This window comes from Solanum pennellii, chromosome 9, assembly GCF_001406875.1.
Source record: "Solanum pennellii chromosome 9, SPENNV200".
NCBI lineage: Eukaryota > Viridiplantae > Streptophyta > Magnoliopsida > Solanales > Solanaceae > Solanum > Solanum pennellii.
The window spans coordinates 81,367,521-81,380,968 of NC_028645.1; the positions used below are offsets into that span (position 1 = coordinate 81,367,521).

General features: G+C 34.9%; 2 protein-coding genes across 2 annotated transcripts in view; one reads left to right on the top strand and one right to left on the bottom strand.

Moving 5' to 3' along the window:
• The window catches only part of LOC107031171 (COP1-interacting protein 7), a 10,283-nt gene extending 3,253 nt beyond the window's left edge, over nt 1–7,030 (top strand). The window contains exons 6-14 of the mRNA XM_015232429.2: nt 226–278; nt 356–402; nt 1,067–1,219; nt 1,341–1,558; nt 2,052–3,571; nt 3,723–4,661; nt 5,495–5,876; nt 6,595–6,660; nt 6,747–7,030. Coding sequence (XP_015087915.1) covers nt 226–278; nt 356–402; nt 1,067–1,219; nt 1,341–1,558; nt 2,052–3,571; nt 3,723–4,661; nt 5,495–5,876; nt 6,595–6,660; nt 6,747–6,799 — 3,431 coding nt within the window. The 3' untranslated portion in view covers nt 6,800–7,030. The remainder of the gene's footprint in view (nt 1–225; nt 279–355; nt 403–1,066; nt 1,220–1,340; nt 1,559–2,051; nt 3,572–3,722; nt 4,662–5,494; nt 5,877–6,594; nt 6,661–6,746) is intronic.
• Nucleotides 7,031–8,019: 989 nt separating this feature from the next.
• LOC107030888 (putative protein phosphatase 2C-like protein 44) lies at nt 8,020–11,446 on the bottom strand. The gene is made up of 5 exons (XM_015232107.2): nt 11,222–11,446; nt 10,101–10,406; nt 8,926–9,184; nt 8,706–8,830; nt 8,020–8,421 (listed from the first exon to the last, which is right to left on the bottom strand). Exons 1-5 carry the CDS (start codon nt 11,255–11,257, stop codon nt 8,284–8,286), a joined length of 864 nt encoding a protein of 287 aa, XP_015087593.1. The 5' UTR covers nt 11,258–11,446; the 3' UTR covers nt 8,020–8,283.
• Nucleotides 11,447–13,448: the final 2,002 nt, after the last annotated feature.

Below are 13,448 nucleotides of genomic sequence, written 5' to 3' on the forward strand. Positions count from 1 at the left end.
CCCCCCCCCCCCCCTTCAGTTGCTCATTGATTGGTTCCTCCATTTGCAAGGAAATACTGCTTTTGATATCAATATCTAGACACTGCAAGTTCCTTATTTTTGTCAATAAATCTTTCTTCTTCTTCCATCTTCGATCAGCTAAGTAGCAGTGGGCTTTATCATCCAATGTTATGTGAAATTGCTAGTTTATGACACAAGGTACTGAAAACACTGAACTATGGGCAGGTACTAAATCTACAGCAGATGTCAATGAGGAGAAAGCTATTGTTCTTTACAAGGTGACTGAACACATTGTATTCTTTCAAGTGTTGCACACTTTATGCATTTTTCCTTATCTGGTTTATTTTTCGGGCAGCCGGGGGAAGATCAACCTCAAACAGATTTGCAGGAAGAAGATTCAAGGTATGTGAGTGGCAAATCATTTCAGCAGATTTTCCTGTTCGTTAAAATTACACGAGACTGTGGTCTCACTTTATCATATGGATTAGGATTGGTTGATGATAATTTATCAAGTAGAAGAATTTGACAGATTCTTTTTTGCATCTTTGTTCCTTTGTCAGTGGCGATGTAGCCTTAGGTATGGGTTTAACCGAACTCATATTTTTGACACGGAACATTTATGATCCTCCACTTTATTCAAACCATGGCTAGTCAAAGTTCACTATTATTTCTTGATCTATTGTACGCCTGTATTTGTTCAGGATTCTCTGCTTAAAAACAAATCCTTGTTCGCAGCCCCTTAGTCTTTATGCATGTCGGCTTGTTTCAATATTGCATATTATGTTGGCGAGTCCACTCTCATTGGCCTCCAAACTGGGCCAGTCAAAATAAAGGCTGGATTCACTTGTATTTTATTTCCATTTTTTAGTATTGACATAAGTTGTATGTCACCAGCCTATGCTCATGCTTTCTGAAGTTTCCTTCAGTTTGTCATTGGTTTGGTAGGCCTTAAAGAATCTCCAGAAACTTATATGGAGTTCCTTTGGGCTTGTTACGTATATGAAAAGTCTAATTATTCAAGTTTAGTAACAGCTCTAACGCATTTTGATTGCTTTTTCTTATCCAGAGTACAGTTTCTGAAGGTCCTGGAGACTCGCAAGTCTGTGCTTCAAAAAGAACAAGGAATGGCATTTGCTCGTGCTGTAGCTGCTGGTTTTGATATTGATCGTATGACACAGATGGTATCATTTTCCGAATCTTTTGGTGCCTCACGCTTAAGGTACGCAACCAGGAGCAACTTCTACTTCTCTTCCAAACTATTAGAAGAGTCACTAATAAAAGGTTAATTCAAAAAAATTGCATAACGATTCTATGATTCATTATATGTTTTCATGTGGCAGAGATGCATGTGTAAGATTTATGGAACTGTGGAAGAAAAAGCATGAAAATGGACAATGGGTTGAAATTGAAGCTGCAGAAGCAATGGCAAATCAATTAGACATTGCTGCAATGAATGCATCTGGAATTCTGCTCTCTAATATTGCTAATAAGCAATTTGATTCCAACAGCGAGATGGCTTCTGAGAATTATGTGAAATCAAGCACAGATGGTAATTCAGGTAACGAAGCAATCCTGTTGAAGGGTGGTACTCTTATCATAACTTGTTCATCATATAGGATTCTGGGCGAGGCCATATTTTATTGTCTCTGGAGGGTTTTACTAGCCTGCCCTCATTTGATGATTCATTCAACTTTAAGCTGTATGAAAAATTACTCGCAAGGGATGGTCCAGATAACCTTGTGCCAGAATCTGTGCTCTGAGGAACTCTAGACACTTTTCTGGAGATTCTTAGAGGGGTTCTCTCATAAAATTATTGGATTTCTTGTGAAAAATAATAACATACATTCTTTTATTCATCGAGGTTCTAGTTTTTGTTTCTCTTTTTTGACATACAAAATGTTCAATGGGTTGGGGTTCCTTTCAGTTCTGACCTTGGATAGTCTCACGGTTTGTGAGGGTTGAGTAGGATGATTTAGGCATGTTATATTTTTGTACAACATGTGCCTTCTTGAGAGAGTTGGTAAGATCTGATGTATTATTTTGCAATATAGGAGAAAGGCCTCCATTGGATCAACAAAGTCCAAATGGTCAACAACAATATCAATTTCTGCATCCAATGTATCCACCGTGGCCAATGCATTCTCCTCCCTCTGGCGTACCTGCTTTTCAAGGATATCCCATGCAAGGAGTACCTTACTATCCAGCTTATCCAGGAAATGGACATCTCTATCAACCTCCTTATCCAGGAATGGAAGACTCTCGAACGGGTGTCACTCCGCAGAGTAGAAAGAAAAAACAGTCTTCGTATAGGAGAGAGAGCAACAGTGATTCAGAGGAAGATGAAGAAATGGACAACGAAGGGTCTTATAATCAGAGAAAGAAGGCTGGCCGGTCTAGGAAAAATAAATCAGGAAAGGTTGTTATACGTAACATTAATTATATCACTTCTAAAGCAAAGAACTCTAATGATAGCGAATCAGAAGCAGCTTCTGGTTCGGAAAATGATGCTGATAGTGAAGATCTAGAAGGCAACGGTCACGACCTGGTGAAAAAGGGAAGTTCACGGTCATCAAAAACAAGACGAAGCCGCACTGAATCAATTTTATATGATGATGACACTGTTTGTGAGAAGGAAGCTGATGGTGGGCACTGGCTAGCATTTCAAAATTGTTTATTGAAAGGTAATGAAGATGACAAAGATGGCATGTTCGCAATGGAGAAAGATGCAAGGAGGAGGCCAAAAAGTACCATTTCCGATGATCCTTTGGCTATTGGTGCCCAAGACGGCATTGAAATGAAGGATAGGTTGAGTGATATGCATACAGTTGGTGCAAAGATGTCTCGCATGTCTAGGGGTTCTAATGGTGAAGTTCTACTTTCTAGCAGAGGATATGACAATGGACAAGGACTTGGTGATCACATGGACATGCAGTTCACTGAGATAAATGGGAGAAAAATCATGCGTAGAACTGCAAATGATGAATTTATGCTAAATGGTCGAGGAAATCAATCAGGGCTGAGAAATTCATTAGATCCAAATGCATTTGAGCATACCAATAAGCTAGACAAAGCTTCCTCACATGATATGACTGATGAGTCTTTTGTAGTACCTTTTAGGTCAATGTCATTGACTGACGTTGGACCAGATGGTAGAACTGCCATTAACATGGACTCTGAGCTTCCATTGGCGCATCAAAAATCAGAAAACAGCTCTGCTGGGATTATGAGTTACGAGCCTAATGATTTTAGCTTGATGTCTGAGCGTGGAACAGAAAAAAGGTTGGGTGTCTATGACCCTGCTTTAGACTATGAAATGCAAGTTTGCAATGAAGGTTTTGCTTCAAAGGATAAAAGAAAGAATGGAGTCTCCAATGATGTTAAGGAAGGTTCAAAAATATCAGAGAAAGATCGCAGGTCAAAAGCTACTGTTGATACTTCGGACAAGAAAAGGAGTGGAGGACCAATAAGAAAAGGAAAAATGTCAAAGTCAAGTCCTTTGGATGATGCACGAGCTCGTGCTGAGAGGATAAGATCCTTCAAAGCTGATATGCAGAAGCTGAAAAAAGAAAAGGTACACTGACTCAACCTTTTCTTACTTTCCCCCTTTTTCCGCAGATGATGATTTGAGTGATTGATATATCGCTTGATATCTCTTGGAAATCTAACCTGTTTATGATATATTCTCCTCCGAGTTTAATAGGTGGAACTTTAAAATTTTGCAGGAAGAGGCAGACCAAAAGCGCATTGAAGCATTAAAACTGGAAAGGCAAAAGAGAATCGCGTCCAGAGGTGGCCCCAGCTCTGGTCACTCTCCAGCACCAACAATCCAAACAAGAAAATTGCCAGCAAAAAGCTCTCCTGGCAACTTCAGGGGATCTAAGTTCAGTGACTCAGAGCCTGGATCCTTGTCACCATTGCAAAGAACCAAAATAAGAACTCCGTTGGGGTCAAATGGTGTGCAGAAGGGCTCTAAAGCAAGCAAATCAACTGATGGCAGCAAATTAGCAGGTAACAAATTGAGTAGATCAGCATCATCTTTGTCTGAACCGAAAAAAGAAAACAATGATGTTACTCCTGATTCAAAGGCATCCATGGCACGAATAAGAAGACTATCAGAGCCCAAAGCAATCAGCAGCAAGCCTGGTACCTTACGGAAGGCGCAAAGTGCTGAACTTGTGTCAAAGCCCAAGGCTCGGAGTGCCGAACCAGTGTCTAAGACAAAGCGCTCTGATGTGCCAGAGAGCAAGAAAATATCTGCCATAATAGACCTTGACAAAAAGAAGGCTGCAACTCTTCCTGAGCTGAAAATCCGAACCACCAAAGAGTCGTCAGATTTACGACAAGATAAACCAGCTGCGGAGAATATAGCTATGGAGAAGAATGACAGGCCTTCTGTAGCATCTGATGACATTGAATCATACAAGAATGATCTAGATGAAAACATTATTGAGAAAACTGTTGTTATGCTTGAGAAGGAGAAGAAACCCTCTTTGGCTGTTCCCAGTTCATCATCAGAGAACTTGGCTGTGGAAGAATGTGATAAGATTAACAGTGTTGAGAGAACTGACTATGCCTCTACACGTGACCCACCGTCACCCTTTGAAGGATTTATTAGAGCACCTGTTCCTAGCCGACTGCAAGAGCTGTCAAATTCCCATGAGGTAGGATTACTAGAGTAGGGTGAAATCAAGAGCTGGTACTCTTTGATGTTTCCATTTACACAACACAATTACTAGAATTTCTTACATTTAAGTGACTAGTATTTCAGTTGATCATATGGTAATTACTGTTACCATGAGTAGATCATGAAGATAAAATGTCCCTGATTTTCTTCATTAAAAATGTTCTTGATCTAGCAAACCTTTTTCCAGAAGAAGCATAGATTACTTAATTTATCTTTTTACTGAGAAAGTTGCTAAACTCAAAATTGACGTTTTAGTTTTATCTGGAACATGAATCTACTTGATCTCATTTGATTTTGTTTTCTTCGGTGGCATGGGGTAACAAGGGGTATTGGGGGCAGTTTAGTGTTCTTGGATGCCTGATCTGTTGATATTCTGTGATGTGAGGGAGCTATCATTTCTATTAATTACATGTTGGTTTTAAATTAATTTTCAGCTGCATCAGTTTAACTGAAAGAAATATATATATCTTCCTTCACCTAAACAGCCTTGTCTGGAAAACTTAGAATATACACCTAAACAAAACTTACTGATAAAGCAGAGAAATCATATATTTGTGTTGCATGTAATGCTCCTATGGATATTTCTAATCATTTATATGCCAGTGGATTTATTTTTATGCTTTTCATGGTTCCCAATGGGGTTATTCTCATTAGCGTATGTTTAATTGCTAAAAGTTTTAATTTTTGCTTCGCTTGTTTGAGCTCTTATTGAATTAAACATTACTTGTTCATTCTCAAAAACAAGAAAAGAAGAATTAGCTGTACATATGGAACAGCAGAAATTGAATCTTCCACCTTTAATATTCGCAGACAGGGACGAATTGTGCAGATGACACACCCAAGTTTGCAAATATCGGAAGTACTGTTTATCGTGCTCCGTATGCTCGTGTCTCATCTGTCGAGGACCCTTGTACCAGAAACTTGGAGTTTGCTAAAGCACTTCCATCGAGCTCAGACACACCAGTAAAAGAAATTGCCAAAGCTCATGCACCTGATATTCACACTGTTAGAGTAGATAATAATCCAGAAGCTGCAGAAAGGACTCAAGTGAAGGAATCACCAAAAGGTTTTAAACGCCTCCTGAGGTTTGGAAAGAAGAACCACACCTCTGGAGGAGCAGAATCAAATGGCGCAAGCATGAATAGCATGAAGCAGGATGATAGTGCCACAAATGCTCCCTTGCCTAGTGAAGGTACGATCTTTCAGATCTCTTAATTTGATGGCCGTAGTGGAAAACATCGATTAACACATTTCTCTTTTTACATTATAAAGATGTTCTTATCCAAAAATATAATATTAGTTTCTTATAAATCCAAAAATGAAGTTTGTGAGCAGCTATCATTTGAGCCTGCGGCCAGGCAGGGATGGTGTCTTTGCTTGGTTTTGGTCTTAGATACCAAATTCTTAATTAGCACTGCGTGATACTTTTTGCCAAATAGGGAGCATCAAAATCAGAGAACAAGAGGACAAGTAAAATAAGATGTAAAAAGAGAAGAAAACGAGTTTAATAGTGAACTGTTTGTGATTGGAAAGGAGTGGTGTAAGGGCAGGGGATTAGTACTGTTGGGTTGTCAGTTGAGAAGAATGGGGGAAGCAGTTCTTGGCTGGCATGTCTTTCAACATCATGCACAGTTTTGGGGAGATTTCTTTGGTGTGTATCTACTCTAGACGACTCGATGGACAACTGTGACTTAATCCTGAATGCTTAGCTCTAATCCCATCTGCACAATTGAAATTCATGTGTTGAAGAGTGTGCGTCTCATCTAAAGGTTTAAGCTATAAGAGAGAGCACAGTTTTACATACTTCTATTATATTCTCAATACGCTGCCTCGCGTGTGGAATCCACAGCAATTTGTTCTCCCTTGTTGCTTGTCAATATCTATTAACTGACCCACCTTGTCTCTTCCAGTTTTCACTTTGAAGAATTTGATCTCCCAAGATGAAACCCCAACTGCTGGCAATATTTCACAGAAGTGTAAGATTTCATGTTATCTGCAAGTTTTACATGTTTATTATTTATATTGACGAATGACGAACTGAGGTGTTTATTCTTGGATACAGCTCGTCTCTCTTTGTTATCTCCCTTTCGAAGCAAGACTAGCGAAAAAAGGTGACAGCATTCAGTATCAAGATTATTCAAGTACTCCTCTGGTTGTCAGATGGAGGTGTGATTAGTCACAGCTGTTTATGACTTCCCAAAACAGTTTTTTTCGTAAATTTAGTTACTGTAAAGATGTGTTGTGTTAAGATGAGAAATGTATATACTTTCGACTGTATGTCAACTTTCAATGTACTCTACAGTTTGGATTTAATAGTAGGTGTTTTGCAGTGAAATTTTTGCAAGTTCCTATTGTATATTTACTGCTTCAAAGTATCAAAACTCTACTATCATGCATTTAGAATTTTCTTTGGCCATCCATAGAAATATGCATTAAACAGTCCTCTCATTGATTGAGCTTTTGAAAATTTTAGTCTTCAAAGTAAATAAAATTTCTCTTCAATAAGGCAACTATACTAAAGCTCCTTCATTATAGTTTCTTTGCATACAAGGGGTGATGAACTAGTTTTCAGTATACAAATATATACGAAGCAAGGTGGGAGTAGTTTTTATGAAGGACAAAATGCGAGAACTGAGAATGAGATGGTTCAAACATGTGAATAGAGAAGCACATGTGTCCTGGTGAGGAAGTGAGATGTTAGTGGTGTTAGATTTGAAGAAAGATAAAAGTAGACCGAGGAAGGATTGGGGGAGATGATTAGATATGATATACACGCCGTCAACTCAGCGAGGACTTAGATAAGAGAGCATAGATGCCAATGAATAAGGTAGATGGTTAGTAGGTAATTTGAACATTTTCTCGCCTCAGTAACATGTAAGGTTCTAATTTGGACCACCTACTGTACTAGTATTATCCTGTCCTTCAATTTTGTCTCTTGCAATTATTCCAAATCTTCTCAAAAAGATCATCTCCTTGAGCCGGGAGTCTATCCGAAACATTCTCTCTACCCACTCACAAATGTACTGGTAAGGTCTGTTTTCACCTTACCATCTCGATACCCTACTTGTAGGACTATACCGAACATGATACTGCTGTTTAACCTTATTCTCCAAGGTGGTTAAGGCCAAAAGCAAACTGGAACGAATATAAGTAGAAAAAATATCCACTACAACAAACTCAACACATTCAGGTCGACTATATTAATCTTCACTGTCCATATCCTAAGTCCGCTTTGCAAGAGAAGCGAATATTTCAAGTTAAAACAGTTATCTAGAGATGCATCAGTAAAATCTGGCAAACAGAATAATTGGAGAAAGATATAATGAAACAAGAAGAAGAGAAAAGTAATAATCTAGATTTTTTTTTTCTTGACATTGCCAAAACTAGTTCTGAGATCCTAGCTTGAGCTTACAGAAGTATTTGCTTGAACAAAGCAAACTTTAATATGCTAAAAATATATCACTCCTAATATATAAATATAACTTCCCAGTTCTGTAAATGGGAAGGATTACTCATACAGAGTATGTAAAGTTGATGAAAATGTGCAGTTTCATTCAGAAATGCTATCAAGTTATACAACAAACTTTCTCATTTCTGCATCACTCAAACCTAATGATAAGGCAAGAAATATTGCTCTTGCTCATTCTATTTATCGCTTCTTTCGCTAAGCATTCAGCAGCTTCTTGTGGATCTTCCAAATGCCTAATCAGGTTCACTGCCTCTTGCTGCTTCATTGCCTGTCGAAGAATTTCTCAATCAGATATCAACAGTCGCTACAAAGGTTCGTTTTCTTTATTTTTTCGACTGGAAGGTTAGAAACACACCGAAAGTATATCAGTTTTTCGAGTTTCATACATGAACTATCAGGTGTGTGAGTGTGTGAGTTACTATCGTTCAGGTAGGAAAAAGGAATAACTGATAGTTGTTCAGGTATAAAACTCGAAAAAACAGGATACTTTAGTGTGTTTTTGACTATTTTAACTGTTTTTTTTGTTGTTATAGTGTTGGAATTTGAGCTTACCTCCCATACGCCAGGGCTAGCTAGGATAACAAATTCAGTATCGCGATCAATTCTTTCAGAACCAACAACAAGTTCCGACCTTTTAGAAGGCTTATCATCTCCAGCTTTAGGTGAGCGTTTGGCAGCTGATACGAACCAAAAAAACAATAAACTCAGGCTATAGTTCTCTCGACATCGAAAGGAAATTTCACAAAGGATGATATATTAGTATGTCTCATACCTGAGAAGAGCTTATGTGACCAATGTGGCTTTGATGTTTGCTGTTGCCTTCTGTTAATTTCAAAAGCTTCGCCGTCTCTGCATACTACAGCTTTGTATTCACCCATGTTCGCGAGTACTAGTCTCTCGCCGTTGATGACTAATGCAGAAGCTGAACCCATTTTCCAGGTGCTTTCTAGTTTTTCTGTTTCCCTGACCTTAGCTTTTGCATGAACATGTGCCTTTTTCAATGTTTCTTTGCTTTTCTTCTTCATCTGTGACTGTACGAAAATAGGCGCAAAAATGAGCTGAACATCTCTAACTAAGCTACATTTTTGATATTATATGCCTACAACAACAATAACATATCCAGTCTACGGAGGGTACAGTGTACGCAGACCTTTAGAAAGGCTGTTTCCTATAGACCCTTTGCTCAAGGAGAAGCATATCAAAGCAGAAATCGAAGTACAAGAGACAATAGTAAGTAACAGAAATCGTAGGACGATAAAATATTATTTGCCTTTCGGTTATACACTAAAAGGAACAGAAGATATTAGCCCAAAAATCAAAATGACCTCTCATAGGTGGCTTTTAAAAATTTCCCAATGCTACTAACACACACACACACAAAACAACATACATAACATAGAAGCTTACGGTTCCATTCTTGTTTTTGTCCTTTAAATTACGTAGATGGAAGAAAGTACTAAATATAGATCGATAAGGAGTACGTGAGTTAGTCAGTCTGGCCAAATACGATATTATACAAGTGAGACCTGCATTTTGAGCAAGCTGCGCGAAAAATGCTTCTTTTTCTGTCTTTGCTAGGTAACTCTGTCCACCAGGCAGGTCAGGACAGATGAGAAAAAGTCGGTTTTCGTCTCTGCTAGGATTTAAACCCGAGACATCATGATTCTTAACGTTTAAACACCCGAAACCTATGATCACTACGTTACACCCTTGGATGCTTTAATTCAACCTTTAAACAGATAAAAAAAAAGAAGACAAATTTGCAAGATGACAAAACAAAACAACACAAGAAAAAGGTGAAACTAGGAATCCTAAAAACATACTTTATTTTTCATGCTTTGTTTACCTAAATGACAAAATAAACAACAATCACATCTATGCTCATTGTTATCAAACAAAACAACAAGAAAATTGTGAAACATAGTATCCTACGATCATGTTGATTACCTCGTTAAGATTGTTGTCAAACAAATGAGCCTGCAGGTACTTGGTAACTCCGCCACCAATTCGAGTATCAAAAACACCACAAAACCACCACTCTTGTTCCTCAACTTGTTCCCTTTGCACCACCACTTTATCACACTCCACCTTGTTACTTTGAGGTGTTTGTGGCCTTGCTCCGTCTCGACTTTCCTCCGCCACGTAATATCCATGAGTTATTGGCATCATCCATGGAAGCCTCTTCCCATTTCCTGATCCTTTCTTCTTGTTTCCTCCTCCTTCTTTGCCAATAAAGTTTTTCAGCTTAAGTTTCTATCAAAAATGAACAAAAAACTTAGAAATTGGAAAAACGTCAAACCAAGCCAGAATTTTCACTAAGGAGATTCAAACATATGAAAAAGCCAGAGTTTTCAATGAGGAGATTCAAACATACAAAAAAGCTAAGAGAATTCAACATCTACTGTTTCAGACATACGAAAAAGCTAAGAGAATTCAACATCTACTGTTACAAACATATGAAAAAAGCTAAGAGAATCCAATATCTACTGTTTCAAACATACGAAAAAGCTAAGAAAGTTCAACATCTACTGTTACAAACATATGAAAAAAGCTAAGAGAATCCAATCTCTACTGTTTCAAACATACGAAAAAGCTAAGAGAATTCAACATCTAATGTTTCAAACATATGAAAAAGCTAAGAGAATTCAACATCTATTGTTATAAACATAAGGAAAACCAAAGAGAATTCAACATCTACTGTTACAAACATACGAAAAAGCTAACAGAGTTTAACATCTACATCTACTGTATATACATAAAATAACAGATGAATGCACCTATAGACATGTCAATTTTCCCTAGTACTCTGAATTGTAACATATAACAATAATTTCAAACATTGTTACAACCTTGATAGATTTATGCTAGTTTAGGACTCTAACAAGGGATTTAAAAAAAATTAAATTAGGGTAATTGAGTACAATTTAGGTAAAACAATTAAAGATAAATCAAAATTCTCGATTAACAAGTGATTAACATTTTGTTTTTGCTTCAAAAATTTATTGATGATTAAAGTATAAAAAAGATTAAACAAAATGTATATAGATTAACAAAAAAGAAGCATATACCTTGGCTATCTTGAGTTGAAAATCCTTAAATCCCATGTTTTTTCACCTTTCAATTTTTATTTTTTTTGATATGAGGCACTATAACTTTGGTTTTTGATGATGTTAATGAGATTTTATATAAACAACAAGATTTTGAGAATATTAAATGTTTAGAGAAAGACAGAATTTGTTTTTTTTTTTGGGAATAGAAATTTATTCTGTTTTTTTTGGTTCAAATATAGTGGTGTAGATATCTAGAGAGTTTAAAGAGTTATTGATTCAATTTACTAAATATCAAATGATATATAATAATAGAATAATGAAAGATGATTTTTTAAAGGTAGAAAATAAATCTTTACCACATTTAATAGTAAAAAAAATAAAAAAATTGGGGTAAAAAGGTGTTATTGTATCTTAAAATAAGTTTAAGATTTATCTAATGACTATATCTATACTAAGCATGAGATGTTAACCTTAAAAGGAGGGTTAATAAATTACTAGAGCCAGCCATTTATTATTATTTTTTTAAATCAGCAATGAATAAAAATTAATTCTTGCAAATTATCTTAAATATTACATAATCTTAAGTCACCAGAGATGGAATCAATAATTTTCTTTTTAAAAAATAAGTATTTATTTTAATCAATTTAATTAATACGTGAATCATCGATTTACATGATACTAGCTGAATTTTTTTAAGGGGAAGGTTTGTCAAGGTAGTCTACATCCGGAAAATTAAATTATGAACCTGAAAAATAAATAGTTTTGAATTTTTTTTGATCATTTTATATTTATAGATTCAATTATCATATCTGAGATGGATTTCACAAAAAAATGTAGCTATTTGATTTCAATTCCAAGAGCGGCTTAGGAGATAGATAGATGATCAAAGATCAAACTAGCGTATGCAGTTAAATAACATCATTGCTTTATCCGTCTTAAATTTTATCGACTACTTCAAGTGAAATGTTATTAGAAAGGAAGGAATAATATTTGAATTTTCACTTATTCATACATTTGTTGTATGAGTTTGGGATAATAAGAATATTTTTCATCCCTTTCAATTTTTGTTTGTCGAGTTTTGATTTTTTTCTTTCTAGCTAATGCTAACTAATGTTATATCAAAAATACATTATTAATGTTATTAAATAATTAGATTTTAATTTAGATATATCAAAATCAAAATTTAAAATTATTACGATTGATCTTTTATTTATTCTTCTGTAAATTGTTTTTATAAATCTCGAAGATAAGTTATAAACTCTTTTTTGAATTTGCATCTTAGAATTAAATACTATAATAATATAGTAGAAACTCTTTTATTTTTAGAAAATAATTATTATGACAATATTATTGCGGTCAGTTTTTATTTTTCTTTATGTAAAAACAAAATTGTAAATCTTGAAGATAAGTTAAAAAACTATTTTATTTTAACCGAACTGAATTTATATTTAAAAATTAAATTTAAATACTATAATCGTAATTATAGTTAATTTTTTACTTTCGAAAATTAATTATCATTACAATATTATTATGATCAGTCTTTTATTTTCTTTCTGTAAAAAGTATATTTAAATATTGAATATAACTTATAAACTATTTCCTTCTGACTGAATTGAATTTATATCTTTGAATTATATTTAAATACTACAATAATATTATAGTCACTCTTTTTCTTTCTGAAAGAAAAAAATATTTCTAATTTTAACAATAATCTCAACAATTAAATTTTTTTGGTAAGTTTCATACTCCAATTATATGTAATTTACCTATTCAAATTATAATTCCCTTTGATTAGTTAGTGGTGCCTCTTCTGTCTTGTCCATGCTCCATTTTAGTTTTTATCCAATCTAATTAGGATGTTAATTAATGATTTTAATTAAGTATCCTTTTTTTTTAAATTTGTATGATATAATTTGAATTTCAAGAGTCAAACAAAAAATTATTTTGACCACAATTTTACTAGTATGTTTTAAAAATAATTTAAATTATTAAGTTTTGTGACTTACAATATTTGTATATAATTTCTAAATATTTATATTATTATTTAAAAAATCTTAAAGATTGTACGTTTGAATATATGTCATAAAAAAATTTGACTCTTGAAATGTGAAATTTACCAAATAAATTGAAACAAAGTAAATGATAATTTTTATTCATGTGTAAAGGTTAATAGAGATTTAAAAACATTAAAATTATGATTCTAAAATAAAAAATTAAATGAATAAAAGTACTCAACCTTGATCCC